A 25,660-nucleotide genomic window follows, 5' to 3' on the forward strand; every position below is an offset into this window, starting at 1 on the left:
TTCTGTTAAAATGGGACAGGACGGAGGGACGAGGAAAAATGTTTAATGATCTCCCCTTACGCCTGCGACAATTGGGACACGTCTCCCTCGCCGAGAAATTGTCCAAGGTAGTCTACCACGAAAAGGCGTTCAACCTCAAACAGTCTTTTAATGATGAACCTTATAAAAAGATGATACACGAGGATTCCTTTCTGTTGGATAACGACAAAGTTCAGCGGGTAGTTCACGCCAAGACCCCCGAGGATTCTGGAAACCTGATGGCAGTGCTCTGGATCGTCACGGGGACAGTGTTCTTTCTCATCCTACTGAGGCTTCTATTTCGTCAGTTCTGTCCCGGGGCGTTCGCCGCATTCTGTAGGAAGACGGCACCCCAGCCGGTTACGGATGGGTGCGAGTTTTGTTGTGGTGAAATAGGAAGGTTCTTCAGTAGATTCAAGAAGCTGTACCGACGTTACGTCATTGGAATTCACATAGAAGACGGTGTGTTGGACGAGGAGGTTTAATATACTTGTTGAATTAGGTTTCATATTTAGTGTACCTAGACTGCAGAATTTACATTGGTTGATATTGTAGCAATTAATTATGAGCATTCTTGTACTGTAGAAATAATGTCATAGAACATTTTGATTAATTTGTAATGCTGTGTATTAAATTTCTTAATTTACCTGGAAATAGTGACATGATCAATTGCGTAAAAACATGGCAGAATCTCTCTATAACGTACAAAAACGTAGCACGATATAGTGTTTATTTATGTCTTGCAAACACTGGAAATATTACGTTGCTTTTGTATCTACTAGTAAATTGAAAAGGAGATATATAGGGTTGTCTTTTAGATAAATGTTCTTAATTAAATGTATATTTGACATGCATTTATAAAAGGATTAGTGACGATGCAAATTTTATCAGTGAAACAGTTTTAAGTTTGGCAGTTGTGAAGTCGTTTGCAGGTGGTTTTCAGATGTTTTCAACCGTGGGAATTAGAATACACAGTATTGCAGATAAACCTAGATGCTAGTCTACGAATAACTTTATAATGATCTAGTTTTGTTTTGTATCTAGACTGAAAATTAAAAGTATCGTTTTGATGTCAGGCCGCTAATGACACTCGGTTTACCCGAGTCATCAATCAATGTAACGTAATTGTCTGTTCACAGTGTCATTTGAGAATTTCTGCAAACAATTCTTTAACGACACAAGTAAGGATACTGTAAACATTTTCAGACCCAGGACTGCTCTAACCTTAATTGTTTGATTTCCATAAATCTGAGATCTCTCCATGGATGATGAATCGAGAAGATAACGAGAGCTGACAGCGCCCTCTGCCGTTGGTCGTGCAATACCGTGACTCTCGGAAGCGTGCGTGTTTCCTCCGTTCCAGTAAAAGTCCTGCAGACCCGATCCTTTCCTGATTCACAAAATTACAATACAAAACAACCCAGCATGAAGGAGCTGACATAGACATGGTTCTTAAGAGAAGATTGTAATTGATTTAAATGGTCCCCACGGACTGATGAGACTTTCGTTACTACTCGGGCCTTTTCCCGTATTGTTTTCTCTGACTAGATGGTGACGTTCTTGCAGACTCACAAAAGTTTTATCCAGTTTTTGGTGTATATTGACACCTCCGACTGATACCTGGTTAGATGTAGATATCAAACATTAATCATGCTAAGCTTTAGAGTACAGGCATGCCGGGAGAACATGATGAAAGTCTCCGAGAAAGGCCCTCTAAAATAGATTGCAGAAAGATTGGTGTGGTTTTTTCCACGTTGATAAAAGATACATAAGAGTGCGAATATTACACGATTAACCGACAAATCAAAAACTCCTATGTACATTTTTTTTGCTTGTTTCACTGATTGACTGTTTTATGTTTTGCTAATTTTCGAAAAAGATACACAAATCACCAAACCCTTGACTGCAAGAACATGTAGTTAATCATGGTTTTTAACTTTACTAAACACATGACTATTTTCTTTGTGAAAAACCAATTCGAGGTTGAATGTTAACTGTCCGATCTAACGACTAGTGTCACAAAATCCAATCAACATCCGGGCTTTACAACTATCACGCCACGTGGGCACTATTCTGCTCCGAACACGTCTGACCAGTGGGAAAAACAAGTTTATGGGCGTGTGTGTTTTGAATCTTTTTATATCAGATATTTAAGATCTTCTCCGAGTAAATCAAGACAGCTAAAAATATTAAAAACATTTCTTACCGGGATATGATAACAATTTCAAACCACCCTTTTCTCAGTTTTCTTAAATGTGTTTGAAATCTATATTCCTCATTTTCTGAAATGAAGATTTGAAATTTTAGATTGAAAACATGTAAAATATCAAGGATGTGTTTTCTTTAGGGAATTGATAACATCCATGATTTTTAGCAAAATTATGTAATTTCAAAACAAATCTTGTAATCGGATATCATTGGATAATTTCATTCGGTCGTTTTTTGTGTTGCAGAACTTGATTGGCAGGACCAAGCTACATCGTTCCAAGAAAACCTACACCTAGTGTGTATCAAATACGCTGTGCATGCATCGTGGGTTTGTACAATGATTTGAACATACATGTACATGTAAGAGAGATTACCACTAAAGAGTGTTTGATTATCCCAGAATAATTCATCTAAGTGATTCTTTTGTGCAATTCGGTTAAAATCAAACGAAGTATCATAACACATTTTTGACCAAAAAATAAGAATAGAGTTTTGCATTATTAAATTTCCATGATAAATATCAGAAAGTTTGGTGATTTTATTTGAGGTAGAGTTATTAGTCTTCTTCAAACTTCTTGTGCAATTTATTAAGTAGGTAAGTAATGATTATGACTGATCTAGACATTTCATATATAGTTGATACGTTTCATTTATCTGGAAATAATGGAGGTCTAAATGAATACCATAATGAACCATATATAGTTTTCAAAAGATTTTGAAAATACGTGTACACTCACTCGTGTAGCAAAGAGATTTACAATTCCGTTTGAAAAGCAATCTTAGCCCACCTAAAAATATTTGATAATGGAAACAATTTTATCTCATCTGGAAAATTGCATAGTGGAACCTAAAAAACTTTAGAATAATTGAATGAAAAGCTCTGAAAAAACTTTCAAATTGGGAGTTTATTAGTTTATACTTTAATATCAGAAAATGGATTTTTTTTGTGTGGGTAAATCTCATCAAACGTGATAGAGTGCTGCTACTGCATCAATCCAATCGAGTGGTCGCTTTTCGTCGGTTTCTGAACGCGACGGTACGGTGTAACAAATAACTGGTCTTTTGACTGGTGACAAGTCCGTGGATGAAGAAGGAGGGGGGGGGGGGGGTGGGTTCCATTCCAAGGGTAATCAATAGGACCCTATCGTGTCCATACACACTAGAAAGTGAAAAAATTAATTAAGATTCGGTAAGAAACAATAGTCCGCCTCAATGTATTATTGATGGCGGCTTAAGAACGGTGATTAATTTTAACACGTGGACTTGGGGGAGTTCTTTAACGTATGTTTTTAATTAGTTTCGACAAGAGGTTGTGTTCTTTCGAGAGGAGACTTTGGGTCAGTGCTCCGGTAGTGACCCCGTGACGTATTAACAAGCCTGGGCTGGCTGTGACACAGTCTATAGATAAAAGACCAATCTCCCCCGCCCTGCTGACTAGAGTGCGAGCCGAGGTCGCTAATTAGTAGTCAATAAACACGAAAAGAGCCGTCAATTGTTTGGTCTGCTCTCTCCGGGCCAAAAAAGTCGACGTATTGAACTTTTTTTTTTAAGTTTAAAGATTTACGGTGATAGGCGATGCTTTTAACGTTTTGTTCCACAGTGTTTGAATTATGAGCATATATTTTCATTTATTCTGTGCGGCGTTTATGTGTGAAATAGTCTGAAATAAGAATATGTATGACATTCACGAGAGCAAGTTTTTAGTGTTGCCGGGATAATATGACATTATCCACTACGACTGCATTCTATGTTAAACAAATAACTTAATGTGAAATAAATATAAAAGTTTGATTGAGTTTGATTGCTTTCTTCAACTAATTCAGTAAGTAATATTTTCGTGCTAAGAGTCCTTACATCCGTTTACCGAACTTTACCTTATAATAAGAAAAATAATTTTACTACAGCAAAGAAACTTTTTCCTATGAATTTTTGTTTGCTCAAAGATTGTGTTATCACATAATTTTAACGTACCTGGTGCAGGTGTAGTACGAAATGTTTACCGTAAACCTGGAAATTTGTAATAACAATTAGATATTTATAGCAAGTTTGCGTATCTGAACACATTTCTTAGAACTCAAATTAAATATAAAAAATAAAGTGCCATTTTCTGATGGCTTCAATTGTTGCGAAGATATAAATAGAAGAAGGTGTGAAGGTAGGAGAAAATACGCACGTGTCTGTTGGCGCTATTGTTACACAAACCGAGTGAACGACTGGCATAATAGTATGTATACATATAAGTGTCAGGTATTTTCTTCATATAGGGAAGTAATAAAACAAAAATCCTCGTTGAGCGCATTGAAACCTGCAAACAAATACGGTAATATTAACATTTTCGGCGTTTTCAATTTTAAGGTTTGATGTTAATTCATAAAAATTAGGCGTCCCAGAACGTCTAAATTTATTTTTAGAATAATATATATTTTCCCACACTCGCAAAAAGAAAACGACGCAAAAATTTTGCAGATTTACAAAATCATCTGATTTATTGTTATCCAAATAATAGTATCTCAGGAGAAAAAAATCTTTCTTTTGGAAAAAATTTATCAGCACCCGCAATTAAGTTAAAAGAAACATGTCTCAAATCCTTTCTTCAGAATAAAAATTTAAAGGGTTAGGGACCCAAATTATATCCTCACTGATTCAGATATAAGACACTTATAAATTGAAATTGACATCAGAATTCTGTTTTACGCAGTAGTGACAAGTTCAAGATTTCTAGCATTGATAATATTTGATATAAAATAGTTTTGCGTTTGATCATTGTATGTCTATATTTCATACTGACTCGTTTCCAATAATTTAGAATCTTTGATTAAGGGCTTCTGTATCTGAATTGTGCTAAAAACATTCCTTGTTCCTAAAATACACCGTACATGTTAGACTAAGAGCGTAGAAAGGTTACCTAGTATTGAAGAATGTTATACATATACATATATTTATATATGTTAAAATGGTAAAAATGGGTTATGCCTCAAATTTAAATATATCAGATGATACGATACAAGGACTTTCCTATAAAAACCCAACTGATCTGTGAACACCTGGCGAGCGGCGTACTTCACCTTTACTAACACCGTTTTTTGGAATACTTCTCCGCGCAAGCTACACAGAACAACAAATCGATGAATTTCTTAATGAAGATCGATGGTCGTCGCCTCTTTATCGTATATTTCTACCTCTTGATGATGAAGAGTGAATGATATTAAATATATATGAGAGTGTCAAAATGTCACTGGTGATTTCATAGTTTAATAAGTGAATGTAGTAAGTTTGAAAATGATCGCATCAAACCACAAAGTCAACTTACATCCAGTTCCTTTAATTATTCAGGGTATTGCACTGTTTCAAAGTGTAAAAATTCTATAAAAAATATCTATCTAAAAATGGGGAAAATTGATTCTATTTCTAAGAAAACTACTAATTACCTAATTAAACATGCATGCTCGACTTACTTTTGGTATACATCACCTTATTGTTGTAACATGATGAGCACCAGAGCTATCACCGGTGTCGGTCTTGCGACAGGTCTTTCGTTTTTTGTTTGGAGACCTGCGATAACATAAAGACTACCTTGGGATGATATTGAACAGTAGTTACTTAAAAGTAGTCAGATTTGGCTGCGGGTCCATCGTGATAAAACGAGGTGTTCGAATGAGTAATACAAATGTACTTGATTTTTTTTTTATCTAGAGGGTATTCCATATATTTGTTTCTGATGTGTGATGAAATATCCAGAGGAAACCACTGCATAATTCATGCCGTGTGAGGGTGCACCCAGAGAACTGTGAATGGAGCATATCTAATAAATTAATTTACGCCAACAACTTATACATTTCCAAGTATGAATTGTATTCAGAATTCCTACTAATGCCATCACACGGCCCAGTCTAAAATACTTAATATATAAATAATGCAACAGTGAATTTGAAATTCTAATGCAAGGAATTTCTCATTTCATTATCATACCTTGAAGGACAAGACTTAACTATATCAACTTAAAGAACCGTTTGTCAATGAAACTTTATACATATAAACATCCTTTAACAATTTAACGTAATAAAACAACTGATTAATGAATCACAATAACAATAAGATAGACAGGTAAGTCACCATAACGAGACACTTGTGCGGATAAAAGATCACACCGTATTAAGAAGTAAGTCTGATTTTCTCGAGTTTGTGTATGTCGTTCACTTGCGTCACTTCCGAGTCTCTGTAATGTACAGTAGATCTTAATGTCTCCAAAAGCTCGTGGTCGGAGCTTGATCCAGAGTTCCTTGAGCGCGAGAATACAGATTGTCCGAAAATTTTCTTAAACATTTTCAGTAACACCTTGCGGAACCGCCGCCCGACGGCCGTGTAGATCAGGAAGTTCACGGACGAGTTTGTCACAAACAAAGTGTTCCCAAACGCTATCCACTGAATAAATACAATGGGATCGAAGAGAAAGTCAAACTGTGAGAATAGTCCCGGAGTCTGGCAACAAATGAAGACTATCACAATTAAAACCAAAATGAGACTAAGATTTGCCTCATTGTCATCTTGAATATTTGTGCCGATTCTCCTTGCACGCATGCGCATCAATTCCATGATAATCAAACAGTTAAGGACCGCTAGAAGAGTCAGTGGAATAATGTAAATTAAAGCAGCGTACATCCATACCATGTACACTTTGGTGTAAAATGTTGTTTTGCCAAATGTAGTATCCACAAGCATGTAGCATTCTCTGTCGTCTGTAGGGGAACACGGGGATTTAGACCTGTTCGCAAAAATCCTTGGAATGTTGTAAATAATTGAAATTCCACATATCGCAAACAGAATAATCCATGTCCTTCGCTTTGTGCATATTTTGGCTGCTTTGAATGGATGACAGATAGAGATATATCGCTCCACACTGACCGACACAGTTATCCACACATTGCACTGCTGGATGACCATCACAATATACGTCACTGGGGTAAATACATTGGGGTATATCACATCTTTAAAATACCACAGCCCTGGGTGAAAGAAAGACAAAGTAAACGGGGTCACAGTTAGCGCGACTACTACAATGATTCCGGTATCCGTTAACACGAGAGCCCGCAGGAACAAAATGGTAGTCGAATGCATCTCCCGTCGCCAGAGTACGACCATTGTCAGAATGTTCCCAAAGACTCCGAACACGGACAGAATCGGGAGGATTATGCCGTTGACCACGTACTGCATGTAGAACGCGTTCTGCAGCGCGGTGTTGTTTCCCGCGCTGTCCTGGAGGAAGATTGCGTCCCCGTAGGAGAGGTTCAGCGCGAAGTTGATCTCACCCCTTACCATGACGGTGGTTCTCAAAGAAGGAAGTTACGTTCTAAGACTCATGGTGCCTCAGTCTCTGTAAAGAAAATAAGTTTACATTAGTTCAGCAATTTTTACTTAAATAGAGCTTCCTAGTGAGGCATGATGATTGCTAATTAGAACATGACTTTGAATAAGCGAACAGTTTTCTTGGTAGTAGTACCATTTGATTCTCTAAATAGGGGCACACATACTGTGACCAGAGCAAGACAAGACACTACGCCCCTTCAAGAGAAACTTCCTTTATGTTTAAAACAACGGTTGTTGTTGGCAAACTATGGTTTTGTACACAGAATCACCACTAATTTGCCATGCCAAAATGGCCACATGCTACGGCGCTTAAATTAAGATTGAAGGTGTGAACTTAAAATTAGAGGAAGAATGGCGTCTCCAGCCTGCGATAACACGTCAGAGCGCCGATTTCCAATGTTCCCAAGAAAATATGCAGGAAGTATTCCTGGGAGGACAGCTGGAGAATTTGCCCCGGGACAGGAGTGAAATGGTGCACTAATTATAAAGTCGGAGGTGGGATCAATTTACATTCAGGAATCAATTTCATCAGCATTATTTTGCCGCATCAATACCAACTTTTCAAATTATCGTATTTACACACAGTTTCTACGCAATGAAACGAGTTTTCATTTTGGATATTCCGTATGACCCTTTTGAACTTAAAAGTGTTTAAAACATTGAATATGTGGCAAATCACAAGCATATATTTGTTTATACATATCAGCTGTTCATATCATATGGACTGGGCTTGTCGATCAACGGGGTTGAATCCATGCCGTGTTTTAATCAATTCTTTCAAACTTTATCATTTTTGACAGAATCCTCATTTTCCCTTCAAACTACACGTAGTTGGCTTCGGGCTTATTCCTGATCGAGAGGCGGCTAAATTTATGAAACACCAAAATACACACTCTAATAGATAAAAACACAAACAAAGTTAGCAGACTTCAAAATATCCAATCTTTGTTTATGTCAGCAGCGTAAGCGTCAACATGTTATCTACCTGATCAAGATTAACACCTTAATCCATCATGGTCTCCCAGAGCATTAGTAATCGATTGGTCCTGGTCTAATTTTTGTTTATCCGAAACATTCCAGTTTAATTCAAAGTTGTTTTAAAATTTCAATTTTAAACGCGTTAATCAGAATTCTGAGGTTGTTATGATCGCATTTCACGAGGGACGTAAGTTTGTAGGGAGATCAGATTTTCTTGCCTAATCCCGGCATTTAGGTATCTATCTTTTAGGAAGTTTTTGTATCCAAGATCAAATTGTTTATCGCAATGAAGTATAAACAGTATAGATGTTTACAGCGCTAATATCCTATGTTGTAAAACACCGAGACAGATACAGGTCCCCCGCTGTAGGGCCATACCTCACCAAGCACCGCTGCGGCGAGAATTACGATCGAACACGATTATTTCTGTCATAGATAATGATCTCTCCCCTTATCCAGGCCATGTATGATCCAGGAAAAAACATATACTCAGCAATTTATGAGGATATTTATTATTGATATAAAAGTAAAGATTTATTTGAGTATCAAACTATCTGATGATAAAGTTTACAGTCGCCAAGTTTTCTTCGGTTCATTTCTCCATGTGTTGTATCAATATAATTGAAAATGCTGGCCCTGGAGTTTAACAGGCAGTGCGTTGGTGGGGTAGGTACGCGAGATCGCGGTGTATTGGACAGCTGATGGAAGACAGCACTCGATGAAGACCTGAACTGAACCAATCAACGATCTCAGGGGAGCCAGGATCATACTGCAAGACCCTACACAACCATCGTCTCCAAATTAATTTTGATTTCGCTTTTTTATTGTCCCAACAAAGCTCAGGGAATTTGTCTGTTGCTGACTCGGATGTCTAAATAGGGACTTTCATTATCTTATACATGTATATAAAATGTCACGGTACGGGACCAACCACCATTTCTATAGACAGCGAAAGTTATTGGAGGGGGGGGGGGGGGGGGTACCGTGTTAACGGCCAGTACCCCTATCTACAGTCCCAGTCACGTGGTTACCGGTGGCTGGGCAGCGACCGAGGATAACCTTCACATGCTATTCTGAACTTTTTGTCAATATTTAATTTCACGAGACACAGATAAATTATGGACTACGAATAAAAACCACGACTCGTAAATTATCCATGCAATGATAATTATGTGTATACTGCATGTCTATTGGCCTTGTTAAAGAAATACATGTACTAGTATCTAAAATAGCTCGTGATTTTATTTCATTATCATTTCCTACTGAACTTAACGTACTTTTAATATTATTATTTTAAAAGTTTTTTAATATGTTTTGTGAAGTACGCAGTGAAAAACGAAAATGTTGAAACGTGAACAAAATAAAAAAATATTTCAGTAAATAGAAGTTAGAGTTATAAAAACCCCTCAAAAACCTACAACCTTAATAAACATTTCAAACATTTTAGTTTAAACACATTTTGAAATTTAATGCGAAAATTGCAAAGCTAATAACAGTAGGTTAAAACCAAGAAAGTGACAAGATTAAGTCAAACAATATATAAGAAATGCGAGATTTTATTATCACTTGTGCCTTCGTCTGTGTTTCTAAGCTATCAGAAAACTTATTTATAAATCTTTATTTTATCGTCCAGATAAAGTTATCTTTATGAAAAGAAAAAAACAGAACCCTGTATTTCATAGAGTACAGATATGCTGGCGAGCGAGATGAATGCTAAATATATTTAACCAAAATGTTTACCTTCATTAGCACTCAATACTTAGGAAACCTCTCAAAAGATGCCAGAAAAATGAGATTCAATTATAGACCTATCATTCTCACTGTTATGATCATCTAATGGTCTAGACCTGGTCATTTACTCCTCGTTAACAGAAATTGGGTGTTCAAGATAATTTACAAGCAACAGATTTTGAAGGAAGACATATTTTTTTGTTTGTTTAAATAAAATAAAATAGGAATCTTACCGTGTCGATATATCGTCCACATTCCTATAGATAATTTCCTACAGGTCGAACAGAAAAGTTAATTCCTCTGTTTATATTATCTTGTTTAAAATGGAACTTTTCCCCGATTAAAATTACCATAAGATTCACCGCAAATCTTAAAAAAAAAATCAACTAAAACTCTGAAGGAGCTCAATTCGGTAAATTCCTGAGTAATTGTTAGAGCTGCTCGTTAACCCGGGAAGCTGTGCCGTGCGATCCCACAACTGTTTATACTGGTGGTACAGTTTGCGGTGACGCGTCCAGAGGGGACCCGTCCGATAGAATACTCGCTGTGGAGCACAACGTGTCATTTTATGCAGCTGGTCAAAAATAATTAGATCTTGTTAACTTCATTGGCTTATCGAATAGACTGTAATTGTTCGAATGAGTTTACTTTCTTCCAGGCGTTACCTAAGCTTTAAAACCGTATCGGATTCCAGCGAGGACAGTAAGTTACTTAGGTTAAAGTTTTTTACTTAATTAGAAGGAAATTGTTCTGTAAAGTTCGCGCACTTACCTTTTCCTACTTGTATATCCAGTTAACCTCCTGAGAATACACAAGTTTACTATAGACTGAACTCCATTCATACATGCATTAGTCAGGAATTGTCAACATCCAACCATGAGCGCTTTTTGCTTATGAGATAAGTGGAGAAAAGTTTGTTTGTTTTATAATACCCTATCGATTCGGCGAATATTCTCCAATAGAAAAGGCAACGGCGAATTCGAACACGGGGACCAATATTAACCACAAACAAAATAAACTTCCAGAAAAAGTTTATATAGTTAAGTGACTAGCGATTACGAAATGGTCATTCTCCATCAGTGCATTCGATATTGATTGGAGGGGGCGATTTAACGTTTGAATCAACACAATTGGCTGGTCTTTTGAAGAAATGCATCATTTACGACCCAACTGGAATGACGATTTTAACCTCGGGCTCTGGCTCATCCCTGTGGTGACATTTTCTTCTGAGTATAATAAAATTCAGACGCGTATCGACTCTAGACTATTTCGCAAAGATTTGATATCTCTCATTCCTGGGAGGGAGTGAGTTAGACTTACCTTTAAAAAACCCAGGATGATAAGCAAAGAAACAACTCTGAACTGCTCCACGTAGCCAGGCGATAACACAGACCATGCACTATCGCTTCAAATTACTATTTAATTATATATTTTTTAAAATTTCCGTTTCAGTGGCACATTATTATAAATAAGAACAATTAAGAAACCGCATGCATATAAACTGCCTGGAGTTAATGAAAACACTGAAAGTTCGTAACATCTTATTTATGTCCACAAATCAAAATGACTAGAGGTTAACACCTCTTATATACATAATAACTCTGAAAAATCAACCTTATTTTGGGTATTTGTTTTACGGATTTTTCACTCAATTCATCAAGATGGATTTACATGCAGAACAATAATATGCTTTGATAGTCAAGGAGATGCAATGTACGCTGGTATGCTTAATTCTATTAAATTTCTATGTCCCTCGGACATTACCATAATAACTGATATTGTTTAGCAATCAATGAATCTTATATTCGGGGTTTAATCTGGGTTCTGTTTCTTTTAAGTGGACCCGCGACGATCTGGCTTGAAGCGAGACGGGGTGTGCATACACCGCCGGAAGTGGTAAAGGTTTTAATGGCGGAATGTGACACCACACTGACCGTATCACTACGCGTCAGAAAGATATTGCCTCTTAACTTGACGGCGATATTTCTGGAGGATTGTTATACTATTGGATTGCTTGATTGGTCGGACAATCATAAGACTTCCATTTAGGTTATTTGAAGGTCATTCTGGGCATTCAGACTTTATCTGACAGCCCCTGTGAGCTCGCACGGACTCGGTGTCGGACCGTCAGAAGGCCGGGAGACTTCACTGCTTATCGACAAACTGGACCACGGAAAATGAACTGTCAAAGGAGACGGCCGAAGTCTTTTGATTTTGTTAAAATAATGTTGATATAGCCAGAACCCTTAAGTTCTGTTTACAATGCCTAATGACCTGCGAAAATGATGGTCAATATTTGTTTAAAGATTTAGTTTTAAACTTTTAATTCAATTCATTTGTGGTATAATTCGAAGCTTAATCACTTTGCCCGAGATTAGTGTGGACTAGTGTGAAACTAAAGAAGTGCTGAAGCACTTGGTCAACTCTCGACATCAGTATAGAATCATCAAACAGTTGAAAATAATCTTTACATTATCTATTTAATCGCAATTTCACTTCTGTGTATACTCCAAATCATTCCAAGATAAACAGCTTCCGCCTTTCTGTAAAGAAAAACAACGTCCTGTTGGCGTGATGATTTCACGAGCATTTGAGCAAATTAGTTCTAACAGACCAGCGGCAGACTATCACAACAGCAGCTCCCCGAAATAATGCTGTTGATAAAGGGTTTTCTCTATTTACATAAAGTTCACTCTTAAATCACATTTTTCTCAGATATCAGGTCAAAAATTACCGCTACAGAACGAGGGTCGAGACCCAAGACATTGTGTTTATTTACCAGCAGGTTTAAAACCACCTAGAATAACTGATAAGTAAAACATAAACGACCAAGGAGGAAGATCTGCCCTTCTGATGCATGACAAAGCAGACTCTTGTTTAAAGGAAACCGATTTACCGACTGACATAACATGGTCGGTCTATATATAAGAAGCAATCCCTGTTCTATTTTCATTCAGACTCAGTGCAGTTTGAGACGCCATGCACAATGTATTTTATTAAGTTCTAATTGTTTCATTTTCCTCAATCATTTTTGTTCAGTATTGGCTTTATTTACACCTATCAAAGATACAAGGGCTTTCAAGGAGATCGCACTTGTAGTTTATTGGGGGCCCATTGAGAGGAGAGCGCCGCAATGAATGAAGGTACTCAGTAGATCTTTCTTGCTCGTCAGCTGTTCCAGCAGCCGCCCCCTTAGAGAGAAATGTCAACTATGTGGATGATTCTGTCATTGGTCAGTCAGGACCCCCTCCACCTCTCCCCTTCCCCGTCAACCGGGACCCCCTCCACCTCTCCCCTTCCCCGTCAACCGGGACCCCTCCACCTCTCCCCTCCCCAGTCAACCTCTGTTACACGGTCCCCCGGCTTTGAGGATGCCATAACATTTGTTTCAAAACGGAAGAGTCGAGATATATACCGGTATAACGATCAACTTGTCATCTACAAAGATCATTTTACAAAACCCTTCTTTTTTCACCGTTGATTGATGATCAATATATATACATGAAGCGGAAGCTTCCAACAAATACTCATTTATCTTTGCTAAATATAAGTAGAAAATATTTGCACGAATTATACATGTTTCACAGTAAATGACTTATGTACAAACCACTCTGTGTTGGTCAGGTAAGGCAGTGTGGGCAGTGACCATGCAGGGTCAACTTGGGGTGATTGACAGCTCGGACAGTTTAAACAGCATGTGTTATGCAGGGTCCGGCATTTATTGATAGTTTGACCAAATGTGACAGAGGACAAACCTGACCAGAGATCGAAACGGAACCAAAAGGAAATGATTACAAGAATAACAACTAATTTCAATTCACTTACTCAAAAATAACGCAGCACAGACCAATTGAATAAAAAAGTAAGTCCACACTCCTGAATAAAATTAGGCGGAGAACAAATCTATGTGAATAAAACCCAATAAAAGTTTATGGTGAACTGATGTTGGAATTGGATATTCCGTCTATCTTTATACTTCTTCACTCGGTATTATGACGTAACGGTGATTTTCCTGTGCAATCTTATTAATTAATACACGCAGCCATATAAATATTAATGAAACCACGCTAGTCTAATTGTTCTTCATCATCATTGATTTATGTGTCAAATTGATGTGAACTGAAAATGTCTTTTAATCAGTAAGGAGACGTTTACACACAATTTATACTGGTTGTCTCATCAAGAATACGCACCCTGTTATTGTGATTGATCATGACGTAACATTCGCGCCATCTAGTTTACATAGTTTACATATTTACAAGTTTACATGACTATACTCTGTCCCGAGTTTTTGCTTCCATTACTTTTTGCTTCATATTTCGATAATCATTAATACCTTTGTGCTCAATCTACGTTTATCCACAAATATAAAAACTGTCCAGATTATCTGTTTTGACACCGCTTCAGACTTCAATAAACAACCCAAAATAGAGAGGATTTTGCATCAGCTATTAAATAACCCAGATGATAACGTTGAAAAACTGTGCGAGGTATTCCGAGTGAGTTCCGGTTGGTGAAAAGATGTAAACAGTTCCCATTATAAATCTCCGTAAGAAATTTGTTTTACTTTCATGAGTGAAAAATGAATATTTGTCAATGAAGATATCTTGGATATTTTCCCTTTTATCGATTTCAACTGTATTTCTTTCATCTTTTACAGGTATGTGTATTTTTATCAGAAAACCATCAAAAAGTGATGGAAGCAAAAACTTGGGACATACCCCGGTACTATATTAAAGTTTACAGTTAGAAATGCATGTCAAGAAAGAGGAAATGTTACAAAGTTTACACTACCGACTCCTTATGTCCAGTTGACTCGTAGCAATAAGGTAACGACCTTCCCTTTATTTTTCCAATGGGAATTGGTCATACACTATATCCAACTGTCTTTTCCAATAATTGTCTTCTGGTGGACGTTGCTCTTGCTTCAGGCTACACTAACAAGTATATCAGAAATATCGGTCGGGACGCCAGCATTTATTTGATATGCTCTATTTTAGTTTGGATAAAAAAGATTCGCCTCGTGTTTGACATCAATTTGTGTGTGATATGTAACCGATTCCTGGCCATCGATCCCCTAACCTAAACCCCTACTGTTACGAACCATCAAAGGTACCCCTCCGGCGCCTTTCTTACAGAATTCTAATTACTAATCAACTAATGGAAACTAGTTATAATTATTATTAGCCAGGTCTCATGGGGAAAGACATGTAAATAAATATGACTTGCAGAATTGACGCCATTGAGTCACAACAGGTGCCCGTCATCCCACTAACCACTGCTCCTCAGATCAGATGACGGAACCCCCCCCCCCCCCCCCCCCGAGTTTCACTTTGTTTTTCTGGGAAAATTAGCGAGTTCAAACAATTATGGTCAGAACGTTGATACATCTTGACAAGCATTGAAACAACCACACGTACAGCATTCAGAAATTTCATTGTTTTATATTTTTATATTGGAACCTAACTCCAGAGAGAGAGAGAGAGAGAGAGAGAGAGAGAGAGAGAGAGAGAGAGAGAGAGAGAGAGAGAGAGAGAGAGAGAGAGAGAGAGAGTAAATATAGGAAAATGCCATCAATATAAATGCCAATTACTATTGTATTATGCACAAAATGAATATAAAAACCAAATACTGGACAAGGGCCATGAAAATATATTCTATTTTTTAAAAAGTTATTCTACGATCACACCTTTAATATCATACTTGTTATACAAAATAAATATTAACGAGAGAACAGTATATTGTCCGGATGAGTTTTTTAAGAGCGTACATCTATTCACATATCTACAATCTGTTAACTTTTTTTACGTGAGATCTTCTCGTCTTATGTGTGTTCTTGCATTGAATGACCGACATGTTCCATGCCTTGCCTACCACATTCTCTGACAGATTGACCAAGTTCCGCCTACCACCCTCTCCACTGACCACTAACTCTTCACCTGATACTAAGTCTTGAGACAACTGACGCTACCTTCCGGACCATAGAGATTATGATGCCAAAGCGTCTGTAATTTGAATGTCTGAATACTATTGGCGGATGCTACGGTCATTTGGTAATGTGGTGAGTAATGGCGGCACACCCCCATCAAAGCTTGCTTGTTTATGGCAATTAGTGACGTTTGCAGGATCAGAGTCCTCGGGATGTCATGCATAAACCCCTGTTGATTGTTTTTCTCAGTAAAATGATAGTCACCGTGCAGCCCCTACTTTTTGTATTTTGATGTACACCAGACAGCATTATTCACATTATTTCGAACCCGATCAGTACGAGATTTCACAATTTATCGATAAAATGTCATTTGGTACATGTCATATGGTTGTTACATAATACTTTTTATTCCACTGAAATACTTATTGATGTCCAACAGCAAGGATAGTCGAAAACTATTAAAGAAATCCCCTTGTACTGAAGATATCCCAAAAGAGTTATGACATGTTTTTCAATTACTTTGGATATCAAATACTTTTGCGCTGAGTATATGAATATAAGTTTACTTCTTTTTGGTTGCGGGCACAGATTGGACTTTTTAAGCTAAAAAGAAATCTTATTGGGATGATTAAAAATTCAACGAAGTAAGATCTGACCACCGAATAATGATTCACAAACAAACAATAAAGATTAAAGAGTCGTATCTCAATATCGAATCAAATATCCGTCGATTCTAAAAAAGGTACCGAAGAGTATATCATTATTAAGTCAAGCGTACGCATGCGCTAATTAGGTATATACAGGACCAAAAGTAAATAAGTATGATTTTTAAACAAAAAGAGTGAGACACATTGTCGCTCCATTCACAAATATTGACTCCAGCGCTGGCGTCATCATTACAAAGATGTATTAGCTCAGTGTTTGACTTCCTGGGAAAGGAATGTGGTTCAAACAAAGTAAAATCATCAATACTAAAACTAGTTTGGACTTCAAGCCCAGTAAACAATGAATTAACAACGTTTATATTTCAAATTACTACATTTTATTTGTGTGTAATTGGCATTATATTAGCACTTTCACGCTACATGTACATTCATATCTAAAGTTAAACAAGTAGACTCTATGATGCCAAACGCCACAAAGGTTTAACTGTTTATACCCAATCTCATTGGATCCTGCCCTTGTGTTACCTTTGACTGCGACCAAACTGTACGCTCATATATACAACTGGAAGCTGTAATCAGCCCAGGGTATTTTCTTTAGTTAAAAAAAACTTTGTTCAAAGCAAGGGTCTCTATCTTTCGTAAAGTTAAAAAGTTTATCTTTGTTTTGAAAGCATGTGCCTATTCTAATCGGAAAACTGCAGGAAAATTCTGAGACCGGATCGAACTAAATTCAACAGATGTTTAAGGGGGCTTTATTGGTCGTTCTAAAACCGATAAAGATGATTTAATGAATGCTTACGATAAAAGCCAACGTCTGCCGGCCAATTGCAACCTGTAATGAAATCGTAACCCAGAAACTGATAAACTTCCGTTACTGCATGCCGACATGCTTATCAGGACCGGATTACACGGGGAATTTTTTGTCCGGGGACTGATTGCTAGACAGATGTACCGCGCTTTACTGCAAATTATACATCTAACAACATTTGATTTCTAAGAATCTGCACACAGATCAATAGTACATATTAAAAAAATATATTGATGTTTTTATTGTTCGTGCTACGAATTAAAATTAGATAAAGAGGTGAAAGTTACACTTCCACAACACATGTAAGTGAGTGGTTTAGATATATTTATATCAAAGATAATGAAGAGGGTTCTTTTTAAGATTTGCGCTCAATTTTGCACGTTGAACTTAGAAAATCACAATAGTTAAGCAAGTTGTAAATGATGCATATTTGTCTTATCTAAAAGTGACCATTTCATTAATCACTCGCCGGTATTTGTTTCATTATGTTATACAAAGTATTCAAAACGAGACGTTTGAAATTACATTGGTTGAATTGTTTTAACCAACATCTCACTTACCTCTTGTTGAAAGTTGATAGTCGCTAAACTATAGTGTTGTTTTGACGTTATCTTTGGGAACCCCCAAGATGCGTTTCACGGCAAGTACTTGATAAGCTACCATATGTAGATATATTTATCTACTCAAGAGTCCCAAAAACCGCGAGAGATTAAGTTAAAAACACAGGGTTAAAATTCCGCCAAAAAGTCAAAATATCAAGTTCACAACACTCCAAAATGAAACAAAATACTAGTAACGTACAGCAGGTAAAGTAAAAAGTTTACAAACAATTCACAGTCAATATCACACTGAAAATAATCTGTGTATGATTGTCGACACCCGGAAGTATTCCTCAGCCAGACTCCATTGATGGTCACTCAGGACACCCAGATGTCACCAATCAAAAGCGTCGGTTCATGTCTAACAGTACAGCGGTAATTGACTATACTAAGACCCACGGTGTATTTCCCCCTACTATGTATAATCACTTTTACAGCACTATGTTTAACTCCACCAAACGCTTTACTGTTTAAGTGAGAAGTAAAACAGAACCTTTCTAAGATTTAAAGCCATCAATTTGTTTTAAAAAACGATAAACATTGACCTGAAATATCTGTGTACCAGTGTACAATAGGATCATAAAAAAGAAAGGGAACGAAAGTGATATATAACTTTAATTGAGCCTTTTCTTTGCAGTAAGTGTCAATATAAGGAAATCGGTGATGGATGGGTTGCCACTTTGATGGTATGTGACAGGGACATGTATTCGCCCTGTATCACTTTCTGCCTCACATCACAAGATATCACAAAAAACATCTATACAAAGAAATAATATTTAGAAGTTGTCAGATTTAAAGAATGGCGATCGATCTGAGCTAATGATAATTGGGAGATGTTTCCGCCTTGTTAGAAACTTATTGGAACTCATTTTGAAATAATTTATGGTAAAAAAGGAGAGAAATAAAAGTGACATATGATGGAGTGATCTCCACTGAAGAACGTAGAAGAACAAAATTTCAATGATAGTAAAAAATTCCTTGCTGCAATTCATGATTCTAGATATGCAAATTACTTTAAAACAAAGTATTTATAATGACGTCACCTACCACCTATTAATGCAAAATACACCCATAACAGTTTATAATGAAATGTTATCCGTAAAATTTTCACTGCTGATTTTCTTTAAGATTGAATAACGAATGAGATGTTTTTAATGGTTTGTTAATTTTGTTCGACTTCAAAGACACATGCCCCATTAGGTAATCAGTCAGTGCCGCATTGTTACACCGAGGAGTAAACATCTAACAGCCCGCAATTAAACCCCGGCTCACAAACCAATGGAAACAGCTGTAAAATAGACCAGAGGTAGAAAGCTTTTATACCAAATACCTAAATGCAACTGTCATCCCTATCTCATTCCACATCTGTAACCTAGGTAAATTGTCAAGTCATAGATTAAGATACCTTTCCTGTTATATAATGTGATATAATGATATTCGTTTTGTAGGATGTTATCAAGTTTTGGTAAAAAAAAAAAGTCAGAACGAGGTAAAAAAAATCTTCCATGATTTAGAGATATACATTTAAGTTACAGTTGTTGATTTCATTTTATTTGAAATATAATCGATTCTATAACAAAATCTCGCTTAACTTGTTTCATCTATAACTGATCCTGTGTCCTTGGTAGTGTATCATCTACCAAAGCCCGTGTCCTTTGCATTGTATCACCTACCTACCGTTCCTTTCTCCTTGATATTGTATCTACCCGACCTCGTGTCCTTGACCCGACTAAAATTATAAACTAGTATCCCCACTGACCAGAAGTAAAGTATTAGCTGCATGACCGTGATCGAATCAATTTGAAATAATTTTGAAACAGAATTAGAACGACTACATTTTGTGAAATTAAGGCCATGTACGGTTAGATTTTTAATCTGGTTATTCGTTAAAAATTAATTTAAAAATGACCAAACTCGTTGACATTCCTCGCTTTGCCCTGACCTCCAGTTTCCAGTAGTTTTCAGAGCTACTGTAGTTTCCCCGTTCAAAGGATGTTCATGGTGTGTAAATTGAATGGGCGAGTTCCGGTCGGATGTACAAGGCATTAGATCAAAACCCCAAACAAAACTGACAACTAGTATACAATAATTACAACTTTTTCTCGATCTAACCTAAAGCGAAGATTTAGCAGAAGGTAGATCTAGCCAAATACTTCACTATGGGTGAGCTAGAAGAGATAATTTTACATATCAGACTTAATCGGAACCAGCATTGAAATATGTCATTAAAATGAAAAGAATCAGATGTCATATTTTGACAGCATCAAGTATGATGGATGTAACCTGTTGGGTTTATCCGTATTATCCGCGGCTAATCCATCAAACATCGCCCCTATTAACACGGACACAGCTGTTAATGCGGAATGTACTTCGTATTGTGCCATTACATAAGCAACACGGCTCGAAGTTTCGGGGGGGGGGGTCGGTATGACCATTTATTTTTGGTTACTAATAGAAAGGCGTTCCGCTGAATGAGGACATTAGCAACGTCTAATTTTTGATTATTAACCACAATCCAAGGCCATCCTTGCTGTTTCTGACGACCACTGCTTTTTTTGTCAATTACTGGGCGTTCACAACAGCTTAGTTGTCTTCTCCCTAAAACATGCACGTTAATTTCGCAACATTATGTTTCAATTCTTTTAATTACTTTCACGTCTATCTATAAGTACATTTGTCATAAAAATGTCATACTCAGGATTTCATTTAGTTAATGTTTACCTGCATGACTTCATGAAACAATACGGCCGCCTTAAGATGCCTATAGAGACCAAGTGTAGAAAAACGGATACAGGAACTGATGGGAGGACGCATAAAGCCCTCTAATACACTTCCTCTTTGGAATATCGGCGTTCATGAACAAAACCTGATAAGTGAATATTTCCTTATTTGACGAATTACCTGCCTCCTTGATGCTGAGTGATGCGTGCTGGGGGTGCACGAGTAAAGGAAATATCAGCGTGACTTCTCATACCTGTCCAGGCCCGTCAAAGGCAAGCAGAAGGCCCTGGGCACAGAGATGAAAGTCATATCACGGACATTGCTGGCGGTCCTTCCCCTCCCCCACACTAGTCACGGGCCAGACAGAACGGAAGCTTTAACACTCAAGCCGTCGTCTGGAACTCGTGTTTGTACTTTAATATACGACCTCCCCCAAAATATGTACGGACACTTTGAGCTCTTTCAAAAATAATGATGTTATTTGCACTCTAGCACTCCCATCGAAAATATCTCATAACAGATTCACAGAGCATTTTTTCTCATTGATTTCCTCAATAGAAAAATTCTTTATGTTCTCTGATGAATTTTTCGGCAAAATTCTCAGGTAAATTCTGTGATGAACGGCGAAGATTTTTACTACATTTTTAGTCGCTTTCGCATGCAGCAGCAATCTAATTACTGAGGAATTAATTTAAATAAAACAGAAAAGAACCATTATAATTCGTCAGTATGCATTGCTCCAAGCGACAAGAATAACCTTGACATTTTGAAGAGGTAACTAGGTATACAATTTATTACTTATTGGTCCGGCGACCAAGTGGTAAGCTTCCGTAATATACAGTCAAACCAGCATCTCCCACCCTCGGCGTATCTTAATTATCAATACAAATATTGTTTTGGTTGATTTAGGGGACTCTGTGTTGCTACCCTAAGAATAACGGTGGACAGAAATAAGGTACTGCATGTGATCGACAAGCAAGAAACACCGACCCTGCGGATAATCACGAGATAGACGACCTACTCTTACATCTAATGGGGCGATCAGGTGAAAATTAACGGCATAGATTGATGGAGACATTAATTTACTGATTTAAAGAGGCATACGAATCATCATTTTAGGAAATAAGTATAAGTTCACAAATCTAAGGAATTTCGTTGATAGTTTGGTGCAGTATGTATATCAAGGAATAGCTATATAGGTAGAACGTCATGATATTTAATCAGAGAACAGATGCGTGTTAATATAAACAATTTATTTCACGGAAGTACACCTTCACCTTCATGACCTTCATTAAGTCTGGCATTTTCGTATTTATTTTCTTTAAAGATTCGTTTTCTTAAAAAAAAAGTAGAATAGACAGATGACCGATGACCGAGTACCGTCGCTCTCACCGCCACGTGTTATAACACGCCCGTCTAGTGACACCCCTACAGCAACGTGGATTCTGCCGTTTAGTGAATGAGAGTTTTTGACGTTTCGTGCCGATTTGTCATAAATCGTCACAGCTTCCTTGGTAATAGCAGGGTTTCCAAGCCTGCCAAGCTCCATACATTATATGATGTGATTCACGAATAACATTGAAAATTTTTCTGAAAGAAAGGGAGTGTATACGTTTTGCTGCCTTGATTGTTTTTGAATTGTGTTAAGACTAAACAATGGCTACAGACCGGCTATAGAAGAATCCTACGTGAAGTTATGTAAGATTTCCAATTAGAACTTACGACTACCGGAAGTGGATGGGACAGTGTAAGTGGCCTTCACATAGCTGGCATAGAACAGATTGTTCTAAAGTTTATTAAACATGCTATGACCCTAAATCATAAGTACATTGATACACCTGACCACAGATCCCACAAATCACACATCGCCACAGCACTAACACTTAGACTTACAAATTGTTACATAAATGTCAGAAGTCAACATGCCGAACTCTCAGTCAATGATAAACAATGCTCATATCATTGAAATGACTCTCTTCCGCACACACCACTGTCAACTCAAATGACACGAAAAGGTGTTTTATGAGGATTGATTCTTGATATAATGACGCTCGATTCTCCTCATCCCGTGCTTTCCTATAATACCCGACATGCCCGGTTTCCGTTGTATAATGAAGATGATAGTCTAGACACCCCTGGTGGGGACATGTAACCGTCATCTTAATCTGCTGTCAGAGACAAAATAAACAACACGTAGTTAACCCAGATTACTTCATTACCCTCGATCACCTACTTAACCCGAATTACCCCAAATAACCCGGATCACTTAATCAACGAGAATATACTAGAATTCATTTAAGTGAGGTTTGAAGCTAAACCCCGAATGAGGACACCAACATAAAGTCAACACCCTGGCAAAGGACATAATTACTGGAGAATTGACTTAACTCTTCAACAGTATGTATTACCATTTTCTCTGACGCTCATCATTTTACTGCTAAGTGAACGATTAGAGAATGAACCAATTACTTGAGGCCATAACTCTTTACTAAGCATTCGCATGAAGCCGTAGAGACTGCCTGTTATAATGAATGGCGAAATTGAAAAGCAAGTGTTTGAAAAAGTGAGTACTTATAAGCCAACTATAACAAAGTTAGCGTGTTTGAGCGTCGCCTGGTGACGCCTAGCGCGTAACGTCACGTGAGTAAATACTCCTACATCAGCCACCTAACGGCAATTAGAGTAATGTACATGTTAACTGAGCATTTACTTCCGAAATAAACCCATTAAATTATTTCTTGCACTGACAAAAATGTTCAGGTTGAATTCTGCAAAAAGTTTGGAATGTACGTGTTATGAGCATGACAGCTGAGTTAAAACGGTAACTTTGTCTATTTTTTTTCTTAAAAAAAACCTTGGCAACAAAGTTAGATTTTTGTAAGCAGCCGTATTATATCACTTTACGAAGAAAACCGACAATCTATTATGATACAAAGTAACACCATCCAATTCACTGCCTGCACAGAGAGCAGAAGACCTTGGTTAGAACTACGCCGCACGCCCGACTGGAGGCAGCTACCCGACCTGTGCACAAAATACTGCTTTACTAACAATAACATATATCCGACTCAACCCAAACATGATACTGTCGTTCTCAACAATAAGGAGACAGAAGCTTCAAGTTGTTATTCTTTTTTTCTCTCCCAGTTTTAAAAAAGCATCTTAAAAATGGGTGTTTTCATCATATACAGACGGCCTTGGAAATAGGATTATTGTGTTGAAATTCATGGAAATTAAGAAAATATTAAAATTCTGCCTAAATGTTTAAATATAAACGTCGATAGCGTTAAAATCGCAACAAACTGTTTCAAAAGTTGGCATTAAAAACCAAGATGAGTCCGACCATCTAGTATTGCAGTGTCTGAGTTGTATTTTTTCTGTCTTTTTTTTCTCTCTCTCTCCGTTAACTGGTGGCTGACCCGGGCTACTTATCTGATCAGTATGGCGTGACCCTCTCCAATACCACGTAATCTGGTTCCTTCAGGAGCACGTCAATCCGATCCCGAGCGATAAGCTCCCATCGTATCATTAGATTACGCCTATATTAACTCACTCCTGCGGGTTTTCTATGTAAGTGATTAACGTGGCTCAATCCTCGCTAAGTTTGACTACAGATCTGATAGCCGTCTATTACATACATCATATTACAATATGCCGCGGAACACGAAACATTATTTGATAAACTTTGTACCCCAATCTTAAGTTGGAGCTAAATTTCCCATTTAAAATGACTATTTTTTATCATACATCAACTAATTCTTTTTATATAGAATCCTTGACACACATTTGAAGATTTCTGAATATAATTCAAAAATCACTGAGTTCTTTGAGACAAAATGGTACAATGTCTTAGCAACATAAACCCTTTCAAAATTACATCGATTCTTGATCAGGACAGAGGGAAGGAGGGACTGACAGAAAAAGGACCTACCTCAAACGGCGTTACTCTATGCCGCTCAGTCCAAAGAATTCACGGACACAGCATTTTACCACTGCTCTGAAATCTGTAACATCCTTGTCAAGTTTACGGAGCGGCAAATTTTTACACAAGCCTGTTTAATATACAAGCTTCATAATAAGTTAGCGACACACATGGTTGCCTCAGGCCAAACAATCGACTTCTTCGAGTGACGTGCTACAAAAGTCATTCAGCAAAAGGCGTATCTATATCTCTTCTCGCTTTCTTCTCTCTCCCTCTCTTCCTTCTTTTATCACAAAGATTGACGAGTCGCCACTTTTAACTTTTATCATAAAGTGATCAAAAATAGGGATGAGAGATGATAGTTGCAAGTTTCAAAGTGGTGCTAAAGTGTTCAAAGTGATGACATGATGTGGTTTGTATCATGGTGGTGCTATTACTTATAGCCTCCACAATAAAGGGGTAACATAAATAATAAAGTTATAAGGAAGTCACGCAAAATATAATTTACAAATAAATTCTCATCGATCTTCTTAAGCACTATAACATATGTATTCGGAAGCAAGAGAGTTTTGTATCATACTTGGAAAATGTTTAAAGGTTTCTAGGAAAATACAATAACTTGATAAAAAATTGATGAAGTCTGCTGAACACATTAGGTTTTAAATGAGTTAAGTTGAAACGCGAGCACCGGATATATATTTAATTTTTCATGTAAAT

General features: G+C 37.2%; 1 protein-coding gene across 6 annotated transcripts; it reads right to left on the reverse strand.

The window, feature by feature from the left end:
• Positions 1 to 6,235: 6,235 nt before the first annotated feature.
• LOC128166842 (FMRFamide receptor-like) lies at positions 6,236 to 25,215 on the reverse strand. 6 transcript variants are annotated; one of them, XM_052832258.1, is made up of 2 exons: positions 24,953 to 25,215; positions 6,236 to 7,597 (listed from the first exon to the last, which is right to left on the reverse strand). In XM_052832258.1, exon 2 carries the CDS (start codon positions 7,540 to 7,542, stop codon positions 6,379 to 6,381), a length of 1,164 nt encoding a protein of 387 aa, XP_052688218.1. In that variant the 5' UTR covers positions 7,543 to 7,597; positions 24,953 to 25,215; the 3' UTR covers positions 6,236 to 6,378. The 6 variants fall into 6 exon arrangements, with proteins under 6 accessions (XP_052688218.1, XP_052688222.1, XP_052688220.1 ...); XM_052832262.1 differs by lacking the exon at positions 24,953 to 25,215 and adding an exon at positions 18,262 to 18,624; XM_052832260.1 differs by lacking the exon at positions 24,953 to 25,215 and adding an exon at positions 11,071 to 11,565.
• Between the last annotated feature and the right edge of the window lie 445 nt (positions 25,216 to 25,660).

This window comes from Crassostrea angulata, chromosome 10, assembly GCF_025612915.1.
Source record: "Crassostrea angulata isolate pt1a10 chromosome 10, ASM2561291v2, whole genome shotgun sequence".
NCBI classification, from domain to species: Eukaryota; Metazoa; Mollusca; class Bivalvia; order Ostreida; family Ostreidae; genus Magallana; species Magallana angulata.

Bases quoted from the DNA above. Each gene is read 5' to 3' on its own strand.
- LOC128166842 (XM_052832258.1), bottom strand. From the start codon at position 7,542: ATGGTAAGGGGTGAGATCAACTTCGCGCTGAACCTCTCCTACGGGGAC.